Source organism: Heptranchias perlo, unplaced genomic scaffold, assembly GCF_035084215.1.
Source record: "Heptranchias perlo isolate sHepPer1 unplaced genomic scaffold, sHepPer1.hap1 HAP1_SCAFFOLD_122, whole genome shotgun sequence".
NCBI lineage: Eukaryota > Metazoa > Chordata > Chondrichthyes > Hexanchiformes > Hexanchidae > Heptranchias > Heptranchias perlo.
The window spans coordinates 247,708-270,296 of record NW_027138451.1 but is presented as its reverse complement, the minus strand read 5'-3'; the positions used below and the strand labels follow the sequence as shown (position 1 = coordinate 270,296).

At 42.4% G+C, this 22,589-nt stretch overlaps 1 gene segment (V, D, J or C); it reads right to left on the bottom strand.

The window, feature by feature from the left end:
- LOC137308152 (Ig heavy chain C region, membrane-bound form-like) overlaps nucleotides 1–20,655 on the bottom strand; it is a 35,444-nt gene extending 14,789 nt beyond the window's left edge. The window contains 8 exon segments of the C gene segment in view: nucleotides 580–900; nucleotides 2,029–2,349; nucleotides 6,779–7,096; nucleotides 7,173–7,475; nucleotides 8,852–9,169; nucleotides 19,258–19,342; nucleotides 20,110–20,390; nucleotides 20,531–20,655. Coding sequence covers nucleotides 580–900; nucleotides 2,029–2,349; nucleotides 6,779–7,096; nucleotides 7,173–7,475; nucleotides 8,852–9,169; nucleotides 19,258–19,342; nucleotides 20,110–20,390; nucleotides 20,531–20,573 — 1,990 coding nt within the window.
- Nucleotides 20,656–22,589: the final 1,934 nt, after the last annotated feature.

The window sequence follows — 22,589 nt, the reverse complement described above, 5'->3', positions numbered from 1 at the left end:
ATGATGAGAATGAATGTAACCTGATTAAAAGCATCACGAGTGTTTGTAAAAAGTTGGGGAATGGAAACGTGTTGCACAGGTGGAATATTAGACAATGGACACCATAGATTTCTGGATCAAGGCTTAAACCATCATCTCGAAGATAACACGCACACAAACAACGAATCGGGAAGTCAGGAGGTTTTCATTCTGCATTTATTGTAATTTGCGGAGACACATACATACGAAAGCATAATTTCCAGTTTATCCAATAACGTCACGAAACCCTTCAAAGAATCTTCAAAAATATTGCAACTTGTATAAAGCGGTATTAAGGTTATTCACCGTTATCGGATTCTAACCGTAATTATCCTTCATTCACTGATATAGTTTCACAGATTTGCGAAATATCTAAACAATGGTTAGCTGAACTGGACGGTGACTGTGACGCACGATAAATGGGAGACGCGCTGACTCAGATGCTCGAACATAACAGCCCTAACACTTCTATAGAAAAAAGCTATTGAACCACGGGGGGTTATGTACACTATTGAAAACTGTCGGCTAGAATAAATGGAAAATTAACTAAAATAGGTTTACCGTAAGATTTATTTATACTTCTGTGTAAATTCATTGTGAGAGACGGGTGTCCCACTAAACAGGAGTAAGTGGTCCCGCTGTTCCACTCCGCTGCGGTGACTCTCAGTCTGCTGACAATGGAGCTGGAACCACTTTCCTTCTCCGTGTCCGGTTGGGTGGTGTAACCTGAATCCAAAAGGGTGTCATTGGCCAACCACGCGACGTAAATCTCGGCAGGGTAAAAGCCGGTTGCTAAACACACCAGGGTTGCCGTCTTCTCAGTTTCAATCTCGACCGCTGATGGAGGCAGGACGTAGACTTTCGGAGGATACATTCCGTCAACTGGAAAGAGAACAATATTTGTTAAACTGAGTCTGTCTCTTGTCCTTTCTTCACTTCGCATTCCCGTCTGCTGGTAATATGCGCGTTTGGACATTTGGAATTGTTATCTGAGAAAGTTTACACATCCCACTGCGGGGCCATGGATTTCTTTAATGTTCTTTCTTTTGGTGGTTTTCATTGTGACCTAATGTTAGCTTGCAAAGAGTTGGAGAGAATCTCATATTTGGATAACATTGAATCTGTTGGGACACAACAGTTTCAAACCGCATGCAATTGTCTCGCTATTCTTTACCCGTTGGGTGAATGGCAGGATCCCGGATTATGTTTCACTAATTATACGAGCATTTCATGATATCATAGAATGGTTACGGCCCGTCGAGTCCGTGCCGGCTCTCTGTAAGAGCAATCCAGCTAGTCCCACTCCCATGCCCTATCCCCGTAGCCCTGAAAATTTATGTCCTTTGCTTCTTGACCCTTCAGCCAATGGGAACAGTCTCTCTCTATCGACACTGTTTAGGTCCTTCATGATTTTGAATACCTCTATCAAATATCCTCATAACCTTCTCTGTTCTAAGGAGAACAGCCCCAGCATCTCCAGTCCAACCACGTAACCGAAGCCCCTCATCCCTGGAACCATTCCATTAAATCTCTTCTGCACTCCTTCCAAGGCCTTCACATCCTTCCTAAAGCGCGGTGCTCAGAACTGGACACATTACTCCATTTGTGACCGAACCAGTGTTTTATAAAGATTCATCATAACCTCCTTGCTTTTGTACTGTCTACCTCTATTTATAAAGCCCAGTTTCCTGTATGCTTTATTAATCTTTTTCTCAACTATCTCTGCCACCTTCAACGATTTAGACAGATATACCCCCAGGTCTCTCTGTTCCTGTTCCCCTTTTAGAAATGTACCCTTTAATTTATATTGCCTCTCCTCTTTCTTCCTACCGAAATGTATCAATTCACACTTTTCTGCGTTGAATTTCATCTGCCATGTGTCCGCCCATTCCACCAGCCTGTCTATATCATCTTGAAGTCTATCACTATCCTTATTGTAGAAAATGAATGATCTTTAACGACCATTGATGGAGTAGGGTCAGTCTCTGAACGAATATTATCTGTGCTTACCCTTTACTTTTCTGGTGGAGATTTTCACTGGTGTTGGCAATTCACCGTCTTCCACAAAGCACAAATATTCAACCCCACTGCCCCACTCTGTCGTGGTGACTTTCAGTTTACTAACGATTGTGGATTTACTTCCATTCCACTCAGGAGCCTGAGTCTCCACTCCTTCCGTTCTCCGACTCCCATCCACTTGCCAGGACACGCTGACGTTTTCTAAATCGCTATAAACGACTTCACAAACAATGGTCGCTGTTCGTTTGGTCCAGATCTCTTCAAAAGAAGGGTTCAGTATGCTGACAGAAATGTCTGTCCCATGACATACTTCTGGAAAGAAGAGGGAATGGTAATTTCAAAGTGTCATGTTGAAACCACGGGTAATAACGACTGCAACATATTCAAAAAGTTAAATCATACTTACTGTCGGCCGTTATGAGTTTTCTCAGCTTATTTCTGCTGAGCTAATAAGACAGAGCCCATCTGGGCTCGTTGTTTCCGTCCCTCTGGCTTCATTGAATGATTTCCTCCACAATATATCCCAACATTCCACTATTCGAGAACTGACTGTTTTAAAATGGGGACCTCTTTTTGCCCGCTCTGGTGATGCAAGCCTTCACCCTTCAGACTGACTGATGCTGGAGGTCAAACGCTGCCCTGTGGCCTGTATGTAGCGGGTTCCAATACACCTCATATAAAGGTCCTCTCTTTTCCAGTTCGAAAGCTTGGGTCTGAAATGAGATTGTCTCGGACCGACCAATCAAATCAACGGCGAAAGCAAACGTGCCCTCAGCACCAATCTGCGGATGTTCTGCGTCATTTGGCACCGATTTTGCTCTCTCACTTAGAGAAGGTAGACAGTGTAGAGAAATACAAACTGCCAATCAGACCGAGGAGGGAGCGCTTTTGGAAGGTTGAGTTTTAAGAGGCATCGTTTGAAGAGTGTAAAGTGAGGAATTCTATGATTTCACGATGATATACCTGGTCCAGTCCTGCTCTATATCTACACTAGTAACAGTGGGAAGGTTTTCTCTAGTATCCGTACCTTGAGAGCAGGAACGGAAGTACTACCAGAAAGTGGGAGAGCATGCCTTCAGTTTTAAAGTAAAAGAGCCACTCTGAGCGTCGAAATCGTTACTTTATGCATGAGATACAATCTTAAGGAATCCTCCCACCGCGTTCTCGATAAAAGCTTAATGTATTGCCCTGAAAATTATAGACTCCGCCTTCATTATATTCACCTGGGATTTCAACTCTGAACTTTCCAACGCCCCACAGTGGACCAAAGTGACGGGCCCATTGCACATGTCCAATATTGTAACTCTGTTTTGTAATCTTACACTAAAATTGCTCCATTTCTCTCAATGATGCCAATGCTCCAGAGGGGAGTGTTATAAAAACTGTTACCGGACTGATTACAATCACTTCCATTCTCTCTCCTTCCACCTTCTCAGATATGACTATATACTTGTCTACTGGGATCTCTGATTTAATCACAGTAGGTTATCGTCCTTTCATAAAATGAGTGCGGTTTATTTCACAGTGTGTGTTACTAGGTCACTCTTATCTGAAGGGGTTTGTGCAATATCCTCATTTCCAAAAATGACCATCCTTTAACAGTAAAATGAAATGATAGGAGGGTAAGAAGAAAATAGATGATTGGTTGTAACAAGGTGAATCATCTCCATAAGTTGAAGCAGTAAACTGAGTTTCAACACAGGGGTATTTGGAAGCAACAAGCAGCAGAAATTCCACCTGAAGGAAATGGTCTGATTGCAACAATGAGATCTTCACCTCAGTCTTCTAAAATGAAGACAATGGGCGACTTTAGTTTCGGGGAAGATCGACCTGGGATCTGTAATATACTAAAAGGCGAAAAAAGTGTGTGCTACAAAGGAAGTAACAGCATTTGATTCGCATTGGATGAGCAGACCCGACGGGATAATATCGTTAATAACAACAGGAAATGCTGCAAATAGTCAGCAACTTTGAGGCATCTCTACACAGAAAGGACAGCGTGGGGCTGAGGAGGTCAGACAGTTCCAGAGAGTGGTTTCAGTTCTCAGTAAGGATCATACAACACCATCTATCTTTACAGATTCTGAAGGGCCTGCTCTGTTTTTCTCGCACTTTCTGTTCTAATTTCTGATTTACAACATACTCGGTTTAGTTTTAATTTTAACTGTACTAATTGGGATATATTCCTGGATTCCCAACGAACGAAGTAAGGAAGCATCCCAGACGCCTCCTGGTATTTTAAAAGTCTGTTAATGCATGGCTTCTACCTGAGGGCAATACGATGCCACATTGGAAAATTAGAACCAAACCCAAACAGGGAGAATCGTGTAACAGTTTACAGAGCAGCAGAACTGGAGGAAAATTCTGCTGTACGTTTTACAGGATATTATTAATGATCGTCTAACAATCCCAGTGAAAATGGAGTGAAATTTGTACAAACCATTGTTCTGGGAAGTCCACATTAGGCTTTATGCCGCCACTATTTGAGTAGACACCTAAATGCACTTGGATATTCAGGGGACATATGAAATATCAACTTTCTGGGTCTGTGCAGAGTACGAATGATCGAAGATTTAATAATAAATTGGGCAACCGCTGGAAAATGGCCTTTGTACTCTCGGTTAATGGAGCCGGCTTTCCAGGATGGTAATTATTTGTACTTCTCTACAAGATTCTAGCGTCGATCCGCTGCTGCTTTCATGGAATAATCCACTGAAAAGTCAACTGACATTTTCAAATTTATCAAAAAAAGACCGTTTTTGGAGTAGTCAGAAGCGAGCGATAACCAAAAGGGATAATTCAGGGACTTAACCTTGATATCTGAGGGAGCCAAAGATTGAGTGAAAACGTAAGGAAGCTCTTATAGCAGCAACAAGTGTGGCGTTTGTAGCTGTAACGATGATCTTTTACTTTGACTCTCATTCACTGAGTGGCTGAAATAAACCATGTCGGTGTTGTATGAACTTCAGTCCGCTGATCATTCTGTGGAACTCCACTGATCCGGGAATAGGACAAGAAATAACAAAACGGACAACACTTTTTCATTCATAAGGAAGGTGGTGATACCTTGATTAGATCCCAGGTCTCGCGCTGGACTTTCCGACCTAATCCTCCCCGCCTCTCCCCCTCCTGCTCCCACTTTAAGACCCTCCTTCAAACCCAGCAAGATTTTTGGTCACGCCTCATAATCTTCCCTTATTTAACTTGGTTATGTTTTCCTTACAACTCTGTGAAATGGTATGAGGCGCTTAAAGATGATATATAAATGTCTGTTTTTATTGCTACTCCGGTACAAGCTTCACTGGAGAAGGTCGCCTTGAGTATCTCTCAAGTGGCCATTCTTCGTGAATCAGCAGAAAGACTGCGCATCAACAGCCTACTCTACAGTGAAAGCAGCAAAGCCCCGTCCAATCCTGCCCTCAGCAGAGGTGTAAACACCCCGACTTCAACAAGGTCTCCCCCGAACCGAGTAAGAGACAAGAACGGGTTTCTCCACAGTAACCCGGATGTGCGTAGTCCACCGGAACTTCCAAAAAGATACCAGTTGAGATCAGTTAACTCAGTGAAGATCCGGGGGTGAAACACAGCACCTTCTTACTGTACAGGGCCATTCTAGTGTACAGGAGCTTACCAATCGGAGGAGCTCGAGTTTGAGTCTAATTGCCGGGTTTGCTATTATATCCTCTCTTTTCCTCACTCGTGTATGTGAACTATAGGTCGACGTCCGGTACCTCATCCAATTCTCAGGGGTCGATACTTCGCGAGTGCTCATACGCAGTATCAGTAGGCTATTGTATCGTCAGGGCATCGCAGGCAACTCCTATCTTGTTGTTCCCAGAATGACCATACACGCACTTACCAGAGACCAGGAGCAGAACAATGCGCTATTGCCACCTCACGAATCGCGGGCCACTAAGCTCGATTATAAGGTCCCGAACGCCACCAGGTGAGATCAACGAACTCAGCAGTAATCGGGGAACCAACCTAAGATCGACAGAGGTTTGAACGATTCTCCACGCCTAGCACGGTGGTGCTGGGCCGGTTATTGTGCAAACTCTTCAATTTGATCGAAAAAAACAATTAGAGATGAAACAAACTCATCACACGAGCGGAGTTTACACTCATTGAAACAGAAGGTCACATCATTGAGTTCAGTCAATTGACACCTTTCTGTCTCCTCTGACGTTTAGCGCTGGCGGTTCAGAAGCTTTGAAAACATGAAATGTACAAAGTTCCTCACATCAATTGGTTGCGTCCCCTGAGTACTAGCTGCTTTTTTGTCTTTAAATTCGCTGCTGGCAACCACTCAGTGTCCAGCTAAACCTAAACCAGGCAGTGCAGAGTGAAGTAAACGCCACTCAAAGTCTTCTCCCCACATAGTATGGAACACTCTGCCTGGTGATAAGTGGATTTAGTGTCTTTAGCTACTGCATATTGCTGTTTAAAGAAAGCCCACAATCACCAGGGTACCGTGCAGTGAGGTTGAAGAGATCCTTAACGTGCCCCTTCTTACCATTGGGTCCTCACATAGCTTGTGGCGGCGAACATATTCAGAGTGCTGATCATTTTATCGTCCAATTGCTGTCTGTGAATTAAAGGCGCATTCATTGATATCCATATATTTTGCTATACCTGTAACCTATGGGGATCCGATCACAAGTGCGTGTGTGGTACGAGTTTGGTCTGAGATTTAAGTAAAAATCACTGATTGTGTAAATGTATTTTGAAAAACGGTCCGTACCTTTCAGATTGCGGATGGTCGCCTTCACGTCGGATTGTGAAGGGGGATGTGAGGCGATACAGGTGTATCTTGATCCTTTCTTCCATTCCTCTGAAGGCAAAATGAGGTTGCTCCTTGTGCTGAAGGTTAGGTCCTGTTCAAGAGCACTGGGGAAACTGGTAACGTTCGTGCTTAAAGCAGCTCCGTCCTTCTCCCAGGAAACGATTATGTTGTCAGGGTAGAATCCTGTTATCAGACATGTGAGAGTCGGGGCGCTCCTACTTTGACTCTCCTCTGGTGATGGAGGAAGGAGGCGGAGCTTTGGTTTGACTGGCTCGACTGTAACGGAAGTTCAATAAGTGTTAGTGTTCCATCCATTGCCATTCGAAGACATGTCTATAGATATTTTACCCACCTCTTATCTTTCCGATTCGTTTTAATACCGGAGGAGATGATTGACCCTGTTGTGCAGAACACGAGTATTCAACCCCGCTATCCCACTCTGCCACGCTGCTGGTCAAGTGGCTGATTGTCAGGTACTGGTTTCCATCCTTTTTAGCTGGTTCAATTTGAACTCCTTCATTCCTTATCTTTCCACCCACTGTCCAAGAGATGGTAACCTCAGTGGGAACCGGAGAGACCACTTCACACACCAGGGTGGCAGTTTTATTGATCCAAACTTCGACAACGGAAGGATCTCTGAGAAATACCGTGAGCTCTGTCAGTGAGAAACGAGAGATTCAGAATCGGGGCGATGATTTAGTGTTGATGGTTTCGGAAATTTATCAAGGATTTCAATTTCATTGATAATCCATAACACGGTATGATGTGAATATGTCTCTCACTGATTATTATTGAATTTTTAAAAATAATTTGGTGTTTGCGCGTATGTTGAGTCGAATCAAAACTATGTACAACTCAACGAAGCTAAGAGAGAGAGAGAGAAACAAAGACATAGAGCGAGAGAGGGACATAGAGAGACAGAGCGTGACAGACAGATAGGGAGAGAGGCAGAGAAAGGGACTGATGGAGAGAATCAGAGAGAGAGTAGGACAGGGAAAAAGAAAAACTGAGAGGCAGGACGACAGTTACAGAGAGACAGGGTGGGAGAGAAATATATATATATATATATATATATATAGAAAGAGAAATAGGGACAGAGAAAAAGACAGAGAAAGACGGAGAAAGGGGGACAGAGAGAGAGAGAAAGGAACAGAGAGAGACAGAGAGGGACAAATAGAGAGAGACAGATATAGGGAGACACCAGAGGGAGAGAGAGATACAAACAGAGAGAGAGAGGCACAGAGAGAGACAGACAGACAGAGAGAGAGAGAGAGAGAGGGAGACAAAGAAAGAGAGAAAGATTGAATGAATTCGACAGCTCAGAAGGCCATTCGGTTCATCGTGTCTGCTGGCTCTCTGAATGTGCTATCCACTTAGTCGTATTCCCCGGCCCTTACCCGTATCGTTTAAACAAAATCTTTGAAAGGAAGAACAGCTCATTGTTGGTTTTGTGTCCGTATCTGTAGGTTCAATCTTTATACAGCACCCCCTCTCTGTCCATCTCTCTCTCTGCCTTTCTCGTTTCTATCTCCGTCCGTCTCTCACCCGTTTCATTTTTTTAAACACATTTTTGTACTGATACCCAGTATCACACACAATAAATCCTCACAAATGTAAAAAGTAACAGAACCGCATTGTTAAAGTTTGATCCCTTGTGTGTAAAACATACATTTCTGTTCTGTTTCCTTTCTGTTTCACCTGGATTGATCTGGTGAATGTATCACAATTATTTGTAAATTGCTTGCAATATCATGAAAGAGCTGATCAATGTGTTACCCTGACCATAGAATAATATTCATGTATTTGTCAAGATCTCATAGTCATGCCTTTTGCAACATCCGCCCGGCAGCGAGCACCTTCAGGAACCTCAGCCATTGCTGCTGAAACATCCCCAATGATCTTTACTGTCTCACTGCACCATAAACTGGCACAGATAAATTATCACAATAACATCCCAACTAATCCAATACTGAGAAAGAAAGTCAACATGTTTCACCTGTGCAAGCTTGTGAATTGGTTGCATTTTCTCACCTGATGTTTTTCTAATGTCTTTCCGCTGGTTACTGTTGGTTGCAGAATGGGACACTTGGCAGCTGTAAAGAGACCCGCTGTTCCAATCCTGCAGGGTGACTTTAAGGATGCTCCTGGAGCTGAAATCTCCATTCAAATTTTTAATTGGGGATGTGGTTGTAAAGCCCGATTGTACAGCGTTCCCGTTCTTCTGCCAGCTCACTGCAATGCTTTCTGGCTGATATTCGCTGATGAGGCAAACCAGATGCACAAAACCTTTTGCTGTCAGTTCGTCACTTGCAGAGTAGAGGAGACTGATGATCGGTGGAGTACGTTTTACTGAGAAAATTAAAAAAGAAAGTCTTACTCGCTTCTATAATGACAATTAAACCGTTTATATCGAGTCCTGGTCAATACTTATTCCCCAACCAACACCGAAAACAGATTATCTAGTCAATATCACGTTGCTCGCAGCCACGGACACCGCCAAATTTAACACACATGGATGCATTGAAGCTGGGTTTAAATGAGCTGATATTACAGTGGGCGTGTTGGGATAAATGAGTTCCGGTCATGAACGAACATTCAAATAATGTTCTTATCACTTGTTAATTTCGGAGTGAATAATGATCAATGTGCTATGCGAAAAAATATCGATACTGTGCAGTGGTGTGTAGTGACAGTCAGATATTAAATGTACATCGATTATTGTTACCAGTAACATGCTTTAATTTTCCTGGGGATGGAGCAGTTTCATGTCGTCACTTTACCGAGGAATATTTTGCAACCGGCGTTTCTTAAGGAAGGAGTTGTTTGGATTTCTAGACGATTGCAGCAACGAGTTTGTAACATCAGAGGTCAGAGACAGCAATGGTTTTGGTAATGTCAGGTGAGGGAGGGATCGAATTAAAATATTTTACAGCACAGAAGGATTCTTTCGGCCCATCGCGACACTGCGGGCTCTGTGTCAGAGCTATCCGCTTAGCAGTAGAAACTCCGCTGGGCCCGCCCAGGCCGCACGGCGGGAGTGTACATGGGGAAATTGTACATTCCTGGCTTGGCTTGTGATTTTATATCTATTCACCTGAAGGGACCTATAATCAGGGGCCGGATGTGCGCAGTTCCATTCGCCTCTTCTTTCCCGATACCTTGTTTCTCAAATATTTGCCTACTTCCTATTTAAAACTAATTTACAGGGCCATGGGGAAAGAGCAGGTGAGTGGGACTAATTGGGTAGCTCTTTCAAAGAGCGAGCAGAGGCACAATGGTCCGAATGGCCTCCGGCCTGTGCTGTACCTCCAATGATACTATGATTCTGCAAACAGCATTGTTTTTTTGTTTTTGGTAGGAGGTTCTGTGTCCTAACAGCCCTCTCCATAATAAAAATAAATCTACTAATATCTCCATTCATCTTTGGCTGATGATCTGAAACTTATACCCACTAGTTTTCAACCACGGTAAATGGTTTTTCTCCCTTTAAACTTATACCCACTAGTTATAACCCACGGTAAATAGTTTTTCTCCATTTAAACTAATAGCCACTAGTTATAACCCACGGTAAATAGTTTCTCTCCATTTAAACTAATACCCACTAGTTATCAACCACGGCAAATCGTTTATCTCCATTTAAACTTATACCCGCCTGTTATCAACCACGGCAAATAGTTTCTCTCAATTTAGCTTATCGAAAACACTTAAAACTTTACTGCCTCTTAACTTTCTCGATCTCAAGAAAAGAGCCCACGTTTGTCTCCGTTCCCAACCCACCGATCCTACAATTCTCAACCTTGTTTACAAATCACTCCATAGCATCGCCCCTCCCCCCGCTTTCTCTGGAACCTTCTCCAGCCCCACAACCCTCCGAAATGTTTGCGATCCACGAATTCTGGCCTCTTGCCGATCCCCGATTTCCGTTGCCGCACAATTGGCGGCCGTGCATTCAGCAGCCAAGGCCTTAATTTCTGGAACTGCCTCGCTAAACCACTCCGCCTCTCTCATTCTCTCTCTCCTTTTTAAGACGCTCCTTAAAACCTACCTCTTTGAGCAATCATTTGGTCATTTGTCCCAATATCCCTTATGCGGCTCGGTGTGAAATTTTGATTGTTAACGTTACTGTGAAGCGCCTTGTGACGGTTTTACTCCGTTAAAGGAGCTATTTTAATGCAAGTTGTTGTTGTTATGTTCTTCTCATAGTTAACGCCTCTCATCCTTTGCATAATCGTGTTGAATCTCTTCTGCCCCCTCTCCGTGGCCTTGACATCCTACGTAAATTAAGGCACCGAAACTGGACACAATCTTCAACTTTGGCCTAAGCAAATGATTTATAAATCTAATGTTATGTCCTTGCTTTATTACTCTCTAACCTTGCTGACACAGCCTCCTACATTTAAAGATCTATCAATCTGAAGCTCTATGTCTCTCTGTTCTTCTTCTACTTTGAAAGTGTTGCAATTTAGTGAATATTTTCTTACATTCTTCCTCTCCAAATTTATCACTTTATATTCTCCATGTTGCGTGTTATCTGGTATCGACCTGCCCAATCAACTAAACTGTCTGAGGTTGCTCAAATCATCCAGTTATATCGAGAATACAGCAGAGAAACAGGCCATTCAGCCCAACATGTCTATGTCGGAATTTATGCTCCACATGAGCCTCCTCCCTCCCCACTTCATCTCACCCCATCAGCATATCCTTCTATTCCTTTCTCCCTCGTGTATTTATTTAGTCTCCCTTTAAATGCAGCGATGCTATTTACCTCAAATACTCCTTATGTTAGCGCATTCCACAGTCTTACCACTCATCGGGGAGTGAAGTTTCTCCTGAATTCCCCACTGGATACCTTATATTTATGATGTCTAATTTTGGACTCCCCCACAAGTGGAAACATTTTCTCCACGTCTACCCTATCAAACCCTTTCATTATCTTAAATATCTCAATCAGGTCACCCCTGAACCTTCTCTTTACCAGAAAAAAACAGCCCCAGCCTGTTCAATCTTTCCCGACAGGTATATTCTCTCAGTTCTGGTATCATCCTTTTGAATCTTTTTTACACCTTCTTCAATGCCTCTGTATCTTTTTATAATATTGAAATCACAACTGTGCACTGTACTCCAAGTGTGGTAAAAGCCAGATTCTATACAAGTTTAACAAAACGTCACTCCTTTTCAATTCTATTCCTCTAGAAATGAAAATCATTGCTTTGTTTGCCTTTTTATGGCCTTATTAACATGCGTCGCCTCTTTTACTGATTTGTATAGCTATACCCCGAGATCCCTTTTCTCCTCTACCCCATGTTAACTCTTATTATCCAAGCAGTATGTGTCCTCCTTATTCTCCGAAACAAAATGCACCACCTCACACTTACATATATTGAAATTAATTTGCCAATGACACGCCCATTCTTCAAGTTTAATAATGTCTTCTTGCAACCTGACATATTCTACGTTTGTATGAACCACACACCCCGATTCCCAGTCCAAATTGTTAATATAAATTGTCAGCAACTGTGGCCCGAGCACTGATCCCTGTGAAAAGCCACTTCCCAAATTCTCCCATTCTGAGCAGCTACCCTTGAACCAATCTCTCTGTGTTCTATTTTGTAGCCAGCTTGCTATCCATTCTGCTACCTGTCCCCTGACTCCACATGCTCTAACATTAGTCATGAATCTACAATGTGCTACATTATCGAATGTCTTTTGAAAATCCAAACATATTCCATCTACTAAATTACCCTTGTCTAACCTTCCTGTTACTTCGTCAAAGCATTCAGTAAGGTTGGTCAAGCATAGCTTTGCTTTCTGACTATTCTTTATTTTATTTTCGCTTTCTAGATGTTTTTCTATTACATCTTTGAGCAAAGATTCCATTATCTTTCCTAACACCGACGTTAGGCTAACTGGTCTATAATTCCCTGGACTTGTTCTGATCTCCTTTTTAAAATATAGTTTTCACATTAGCTGTCCACCAGTCTTGTGGCACTATTCCCCTTTCTAATGAATTTTTAGATATATCTAATGGTGCCTCTGCTATCTCCTCCCTAGCTTCTTTTATTATGAGCCGATGAAATCCATACGGTTCAGGGGTTTGATCCTCTCCATGCTTGCTTAGTTGATCAATTATCTCCCCCATTTTCTATCTTAAAAGTCTTATGTTTTTAAAAATCTTTTCTTCTAATATTCTGCCCACCTTATTATTCTCCCTGGTAAATACTGAGGCAAAGTAACTATTCAATATTTCTGCCATGTCGCTGCCCATTACCTGCGAGTTTATCTTGTGCTTCCCTTTGTGGCCCTAACTCTGTCCTTTGATTATTTATGTGTCTGTAGAATACTTTACTGTTCCTTTTTTATATTCCTTGATAATGTAATGTTGTGCTTCCTCTGCAAAGTCCTTTGCGAATATTGAAAATGAACAACTTTACTTGATTAACAAACCCATTATTTGGTATCGTTTCAACCACCTGACACGACATAGCATTAATTTTAAGGTTATGCCTTCTTGTTCTGCATTCCCCCAACAAAGTCAATAGTTTCTCTCTATCTACCCTGTTAAATGATTTTGTCATCTTAAACACATTAATTTGATCACCCATTAATCTTCTATAATAAAGGGAATACAATCCTGATCCATTCAATCTTGCCTCATATTTTAACCCTTTTGTCCCATGTATTATTCTGGTGAATCTGCGGTCGACCCACTCCAAGGCCAATCTAACTTTCCTGGGGTGCAGTGACCAGAATTAAACATGGGAATGAGTAGAGTTCTTCGAAGACCTGTCAAACTAAATTTATCAGGGAGAACTTGCCTTCTACAAATCCGTGCTAGCTGTCTTTAATGAAACAATGCCTCTGTAAGTGAATGTTAATTTTCTCCAGTAATATGACTCTAGAAGATGATCCAGCACTGACGGTAAGCCGACGGCCCCGCGTTTACCCTATGTAAACCTTTCCCCTTCTTTGAGAAAGATTTTACCTCGGTCCTCTGGCACAAATTCCACATCCTAGGATGTTTGAATATTCGTGGGCCGAGCATCTGCTATTTGCTTTTTGTCTGTTCTCAACATTCGAGGATAGAATGAGTTCCAACAATCTTCTCAGCACTCCTTACTTATCTCTAGTTATTCAATCTAATTGCACCTCACTCTCCCGCTCTACACTTCCATTCCCACGGACACACTTTTCTGTAGAAACCGAGACTAAGTCCTTGTCTAACATCTGCGATTCATTCACCTTTCTGGAGAAGATTCCCTTTTACATCACTAATCTAATCCCATCCTTAGGTTAGTTGGTTCCAATTTTTAACTTTACTCTTTAGTATTTATACTTATCCAAGGAACTTCCGAAAAATCTTCTCCACAACTTCCTCAATAACATTTTCAAAATCCCTCAATCCAAATGTCAATGGACTTATAAACCAACGGCTGGGAGAGGGCCGTTTCACGTTGGTTGGAAAGAAGCATAGCGAGATACAGAACACATTGTTTTCACTTGAAGATTAGAAGGCTGGGGCTAATTTATTAAAATCAGGCTCCAGCCATTCTGGAATGTGTTCCTCAAAATTTGCCAATGACTAAAATGAATAGATGATGAATCATTCCGAAGCGTCGACCCAAATTCGCAATAAGTGCAACGGGCCAGAGAGGTTTCTCGCTCTGAATGTCTTATAGTGAGATATACAATCAAATAGATATATTTTCAATGTGCAAGGAACATAGCATAACACAACTGAAGCCCATCGAATTAAAGGGGCAGTGGCTGCCTAGATACGAAATTGGCTAAGTGACAGAAAGCAGAGAGCAGCGGTAAGCGGTTGTTTTTCAGACTGGAGGGAAGTATACAGTGGTGTTCTCCAGGGGTCGGTATTAGGAGCACTGCTCTTTGTGATATATATTAATGACCTGGATGACACGAAGATGACACGAAGCTCGGAAATGTAGAAATCAATGTGGAGGATATTAACAGACTTTAGGAGGACATAGACGGACTGATGAAATGGGCAAACACATGGCGAATGACATTTAGCGCAGTGAGTTGGAAGTGATGCATTTTGGTAGGAAGAATGAGGAGAGACAACATACACAAACTGGTACAATATTAACGGGGGTGCAGGAACAGAGATACCTCGGGGTATATACACACAAATCTTCGAAGGTCGCACGCGAAGTTAAGTAGGTTGTTAAACAAGCATACGGGATCCCGGGCTTTATTAATAGAGGCATAGAGTACAAAAGCAAGGAAGTTATGTTAAACCTTCAGAAATCACTGCTTAGGCCCCAGCTGGAGTATTGTGTCGAGTTCTGGGCACCACACTTTAAGATGGATATCAAAGCTTTAGAGAGGGTGCAAAGGAGATTTACCAGGTACCAGGGATGCGGGATTTCAGTTACGTGGAGAAACTAGAGAAGCTCGGGTTGTTCTCATTAGAGCAGAGAAGGTTAAGGGGATATTTAATCGAGGTGTTGAAAATCATGAAAGGTTTCGAAAGGGTAAATAAGGAAACACTGTTTCCAGTGGCAGGCGGATCGGTAACCAGCGGACACAGATTTAAGGTCATTGGCAAAGCAACTGGAGGCGAGATGAGGAGATTTTTTTTTAAGCAGAGAATTTCAAAGATCTGGAATGCATTGCCTTAAAGGGTGTTAGAAGCAGATTCAATAATAACTTTCAAAAGGGAATTCGATCATGAATTGCAGTGAAAGCATTTGCAGTTCTGTAGGGAAAGAATAGGGGAGTGGGACTAATTGGCTAGCTTTAAAGATCCGGCACACGACCGATGGGCCGAATGGCCTCCTTTTGTGCTGTATCATTCTATGATTCTATGATTGGCAGGGTTGGGCTGGATTCCTACAAGAGCCTGGAAAATAATGGCTGCTGAAAAAATGGATAAGTCAGAGAGAAAGAGATACATCTCAAAGGACAACTTCAGATGCTTTACAAAACTAAAACAATGATACACATCTTTGAAACAATGTAAGATGAATTAACGAAACTACGAGGTGGAAGTGAACAAGTTATTTATCTGAACAACGGCGACAGAATGCAAGTACTAAATTTGCAATCTTTGCGTGAATTGGGTGATTATATCAAAAGATCTCCCAATGATAGTGGTGAAGTGAATACCATTGACAGAGATATTAATACTATTGCTTCATTCCTTGTTTTCGCTCAGAGGAGGCAAGGAAGGAAATTAACCCTAAAAATCACTGTTGGCCGTCTCAGGGAACCACGGTTAACGCTTGACTATCCTACGAGAGGGGTTAACCCGTTTTTAATAAACCAGTTGACATCTGGTTTAGTGGAACGTACATATTAAGTGGATGGTCTTGTGATTTCGGAAGAGAAAGTTGCAAGATTTAGGATTATTTAAACTGGGGAGTATCAGTTGTTTTCGGAGGGAATTCATGGGAGAACAATTTGCGTGGATTCGTGCAAAGGAACCAATCGGAGTTTCTGCCCGCGCACATTCTTCTGTTCTTAGAAGGTTTTTCCTTTCGATAAGTGCCGTGTTCTATGTCTGTGATGAAACTTTTCGCTTCACCAGTGTTTCTAGTACAATCTGCATCTCGTTGCTCCCGTTCAAACACACTATTCTCCAATGTTACTGACTGCCACATTTTGGGAGCTTTATGCTGGACATTTTCTCAGGTTCCATGTCAGGGGCCATTCAGGTAATCTGCTCTGGTATCCGGTAAGGTTGGTAATCTACCTTCTCCTATGGATAGAGTGTAGAGCAGCTTTACCCTCTATCTAACCGGAGCTGTACCTGCCCTGGGAGTGTTTGATGGGAGACTGTCGAGGGACCGCAACTCTGTATCGAACCCGTGCAGTACCTGCTCTGGGAGTGTTTGATGGGACAGTGTAGAGGGAGCTTTCCTCTGTATCTAACCCGAGCTGTACCTGCTCTAGGATTGTTTGATGGGACAGCGGAGAGGGAGCGTAACTCTGTATCTTACCCTTGCTGTACCTGACCTGGGAGTATTTGATAGACATTGTGGAGGGAGCTTTGCTCTATATCTAACCGTGTACCTGCGGTGGGAGTGTTTGATGGGACAGTGTAGATGGACGTTTATTCTGGATCTAACCCCGTGCTGTACCTGCCCTCTGACCGTTTGTTTTAACAGCGTAGAGGGAGCTTTACTGTGTATCTATCCTGTGCTGTACTTGCACTGGGATTGTTGCATGACACAGTGTAGAGGAAGCTGTACCGTCTGTCTAACGCCTACTGTTCTTGAACTGGGAGTGTTTGACGGGAAATTCTCGAGCGAGCTTTACCCTGTATCTATCCTGTGCTGTACTTGCACTGGGAGTGTTTGGTGGGACAGTATAGCGGGAGCTGTACCCTCTATCTAACCCCTAGTGCTCCTGAACTGGGAGTGTTGTATGACACAGTGTAGAGGAAGCTGTGCCCTCTGTCTAACCCCTACTGCTCTTGAACTGGGAGTGATGTATGACAGTGGCGAGGCAGCTGTATCCTCTGTCTCACCCCTACTGCTCTTGAACTGGGAGTGTTTGACGGGACATTCTCGAGCGAGCTTTACCCTGTATCTATCCTGTGCTGTACTTGCATTGGGAGTGTTTGGTGGGACAGTGTAGCGGGAGCTGTACCCTCTATCTGACCCCTAGTGCTCCTGAACTGGGAGTGTTGTATGACACAGTGTAGAGGGGGATTTGCTCGACAAATTCATTGGCTGTAAAGCGCTTTGGAACGTCGCGAGGTCATGGAAGATGCGTTTATAAATGCAAACACATTCTTCTTTTCTACCTAACCCATATTGTACCTGACCAGGGGGTATTTAATGGAATTATGTAGATCGACTTCAATGTTTTATGATTTTTAGGGACATATTTTCTCGGATTCAGTGTCGCTTGGTACCCAGGTATGCGGACCCGCCCCTCCCATCATCTGCACCGACGCTTAACCTGTCCAATCTCCAGGCAAGCGATATCCGGACCATGGAATGGCAAAAAACATCCCCCTTACTCTGCACATCAGCTCTGGGATTCTCCTCTCTTTGAAATGCTGACTGAATATCCAGTCTATCAGACCAACACTCAGGCTCCAAACAATCACATTGTTTCTTCAAATTAAATAAGGAAACGGACAGTAAAATGTATAAACAGTGAGTCAAAGACTTCACGATTCTCCACGAGGCATACAATAATGTTTACTTTATTTCTATAATGTGCAGATGCCGGTGATAGACTGAGGTGGACAAATGTAAAGAGTCTTACAACACCAGGTTATAGTCCAACAGCTTTTGGACGATAACCTGGTGTTGTAAGACTCCTTACATTTATTTCTGTACACAGACATTAAAAGAGAATTTCACTTCTCACACTCAAACCCACCGCAATTTCAATGTTCTCTGCTACTCGGCACAATCTTAAACACAGAGTGTTTCTGTTGTCCGAAATGCGACTGTCCAGGAGACTGGCTTCCATGGAAACAGGCCTCCCACAGACCTACAGTATAGGAGATGAAATTGTCCTACGCCAGTAACGCGACACGGGATCCTTGCGAATCGGCGGCCTGTTTTACACCCCGCCAGGCCTTATTTCCACTGAATTTGACAGAACGATAGTTCGAGCTCTTTTGGAGATTCGGATAGTTTCACTGTCCGTTTTACTTGGTTTGATCGGAAGAAAATTCCGAATATTTTCCAAGTCAATATAAAGGAAAATCTGACGCGGTGTATACGGGCGGCCGATTTGCTATCGCCCGTTCCGCGCTCCTCGATCAGACCAATTTCACCCCCAATCATTTTGTTTTCTGTCTGGGTCACTGTGACGCATGCGCCGTTAATCCAGGGTCACAAATGTCAAGATTCGAATGGACAATATATTCGAAGGTTCGGTACCGGTATTAATTTAACAGTTTTTTTTTAATTGAATAAGGGGTGATTTTAGAGGGGGAAAGTAATTCGTACTCAATATTTCATAAAATTACACGTTGAATTAATTCCTTGTTTGCAGCAAACTTTCCTCGCCACAGAATGTTATTAATTCTTCGAATCAGAAATAATGTATATTAGGGATATGCTGCGCCGCCTCACTAAGGAGAATAACAGCACTAGGCTGGGTGTGTTTTAACTGTTTAAACTATCACACCGGCGAGATTCATAACTATATAAATCAGCATCTTAAATGATCCATAGGTGGTAAACAGGCTTGTTTTGAGGTTCGTTATGTATTTAAATACAGGATTGTTATATATTTAAACATAGGTTCGTTTTATTCTCGAGCATAATCACTTTTGAAAAAGATTATTAAGTTTAAACCAAATAAACTGACAGCGAAGCTAACCGAACCTCCAAAAACAGTTTCGGCTATTGCCCTGTGCACTTAAGAGCATTTTAACGAGAATGCTAATTCTTCATATCTTCTCTGAACAAAATCTTATTGATAAAGTAGCAAGAGAGGTCACTTACCAGAGTTCACAGTCAGCACGGTGCCAGTTCCAATAGAGGAACAGTAACCGTAAATGCCACAGTCTTTCAGCTCCCAGTCAGCCTCCTTCAAAAAGGGTCATTGAAATTAAGGTGCGGTAATAAATACACCAAAACAACACGGATGCAATGACCTTTCCAATACACTGCAGTCATTAACCTATCTTAATTTTCCGTCAGTTTCTGTCGAACCAGATATTTACAATGTGCAATGCGAACTCCTGTAGCACTGAAAAAGATAATCCCTTGATTTAATATCATGGAATTCAGCTAGATTATCACCAAAGATCGAATTGGAATTGATTTCAAACTTTATGAAGTAACAACCATAAGGAAGAAAGCACATTAAGCAGTCATCTTCACGAGTAGTAAAACAAATAACTGTTGGAGAGGTTTGTGCCGTGGCCCGAGTCACTGTGTCAGTGTGTCACTGCAGCCACACATCGTTTCAGATCAGCACAAGAAATCCATTGCTACAAATGTCACAGAAATCCCTTCAGATAGTCCAAGATATTGATTGAAAGATACAGTAAATATAATTCAAATCATTGCCTTTATATTGGGATCCCAGCAGATGTTTAGAATTCTCAGTCTCTTATCCCAATCCTGGAGAAATATCAAAGTTCCATTATTAATATGATTATAACATATACACAACAATCACCTAAATTAATAGACAAAGTTTTTAATATATTAGCCAATGCTTGACAGAGACAGTGAGTATTTAACCGTGAAGTTTTTAGCCACCTGGAGAATAACCTGTATTAACTTTGTTTTAAGAGGTTTGGGTACAGTTTATGTGTTACGGGAATCCAAGATTCATTACTGTGGTACACCAAGTCCGTAGTAAGCTTTGCAGTAATAAGTGGCGCTGTCTTCAACTGTCAGGTCGTTGATTCGCAGAGAAGACTTTACTCCCCAGTTGAACGATTCAACAAATCGTCCGCCAATGGATATGTCTACCTTGTCTATTGTACCCGGATATTGCCGGTACCATCTTGCGCTATGAAACTTAGCAGCGCCAGAATCAGTTAAGACGCAGTTGATGGTCAGCCACTCGCCTGCCTCTTTCGTTGCCGTTGTCGGTGTTTGGACTACTCTTCCACTGAAGGCATCTGAATGGAGAAAAATATATTTTATACATCGCGTCTCTGAAACAATACAAGAGTTAAAAGCAAGGAAATTTCCACAATTTGGAGGCAGCCACACAGTTTTATTAAAGGAATATTTAATCTCTTTAATAAAATGCACTTACTCGGTAACGAGGCTAAAAGGACCGAAACCCAGAAAATATTCATTGTTTCTTCACCAGCAGTGAACACTTTAAACAGGGCCAACTCCAGACCTCAACACCGACTGTGCTGTGTAACCGTGTGTATCTGAGCACCGTCCTTATAAATCGCGAGAGCGTGAGCTGATTTGCATAGGGCAGAGGGAGAGACCATTAGCAGTGAGTATAGCTCGCGGTTTGTGATGTGTTGCATCATGTCCCCTATATCCATAGTCACTCACGCCAGTGAAATCTTCATCCAATTAACATGAAGAGATCAGTGGAGATATGGAGCACACGCTTCATGGGAACTCTGTTGGGAACTTTGCATCCACGTCGATTGTGCTTCCATACTTCTCCCAGTGTAATAATTTGGTGACACTTTAATGCTATATTAAGAATAATATCCGCACTTATATGGCAGTTCAACCCATCGAAAACAGCAAAAATGCGCTCTCTCAAATAATTACTACTATATATTTTTTACGGTGACAAACGGAGCGGCCGCCCCGCGGTAACCACGAAACCCAAACTTCGCATCAGCCGCATTAATAGCACCGGACCTGCAGTTTGGTTTGCGCTGTGGCCTCTGGACCTTTATTAATCCAGTTTGCAAAATACATGGACTTTAAGAATGCCTTTAACAAGTTACCACAGTGGAAATTATGTCAAGATTATGGAGCATAGAAATAAGGAGAGGAGGGTAAACTGGATTAAAAGAGATTAGAAGAGAGGAAACAGAGAGCTCACTATATTCAGAGTGGTAGGAAGTGGGTAGTGATATCCCACAGAGAGCTCACTATATTCAGAGTGGTTGGAAGTGGGTAGTGATATCCCACAGAGAGCTCAATATATGCAGAGTGGTTGGAAGTGGGTAGTGATATCCCACAGAGAGCTCACTATATTCAGAGTGGTTGGAAGTGGGTAGTGATATCCCACAGAGAGCTCACTATATTCAGAGTGGTTGGAAGTGGGTACTAATATCCCTCAGGATTCGGTTCAGAGAGCTCACTATATTCAGAGTGGTTGGAATTGGGTAGTGATATCCCACAGAATTCGGTTCTGGGGACACTTCCATTCACCACGTATACCAATGATCTGAATCTAGGACTGGAGAAAGTGGTATCGAAATTTGAACGTGATCCCAAAATAGGAGTATAGTTAATTATTTAGAGGGCCAAAGGAAGCTGGAAAGGGATATTAATAAAATGGGGGAATGGACTGAAAAGTGGCAGATGGAATTCAATATCAGTAATTGTGAGTTGATGCATTTTTATAAAGACAAGAGTAGCAATTATACTCTGAATGGAAGTAGGCACAGTGCTGTGGAAGAGCAGAGGGATTTGGGGATATGAGTTTACAGGACATAAAAGGCAGCGCGTCAGGTTGATAATGCTATGGAAAAGCTAATGGAATTCTAGGTTTATTATAAGAGGCACATAATATAAAACCCAATAGGTGATGATGAGCCGATATAAAACCTTAATAAGACCTCAGTTAGAGTACTGTGTGCAGTATTGGGCTCCACACTATAGGAAGAATATTACAACACAGACGGACTAGGATGCTGCTGCAAGACCGTGTGCAGTAATGGGCTCCAGACAATAGGAAGAATATTACAGCACCTACTGACTAGGATGCAGCTTCAATGCAGTGTGCAGTATTGGGCTCCACACTGTGGGAAGAATATTACAACACAGACTGACTAGGATGCTGCTTCGTGTGAGGAAATATAAATATGATGATAGATTTGAAAATTGGGCCTTTCTTCGTTGGAACAACTTCGATTATGGAACGATATAATATTAATATTTAAAATGATTGAAGAATGGGACAGGGTAGATAGAAACAGATTGTTTCCAGTGGTTGAGGGGTCAAGACGAGAACCCATAGATAAATTATGTCAACATTCAAAATTAGATTGGACAGGTGGAGGCAGAAAAGCGGTTTTAGCGATCTGGAAAAGGGGTGGGTAAATGTGATAAGAACTCGTCGTTTGTTTGGAGAGCAATCGGCGACACAGTCTGCTTGAGTCTAATTGTCT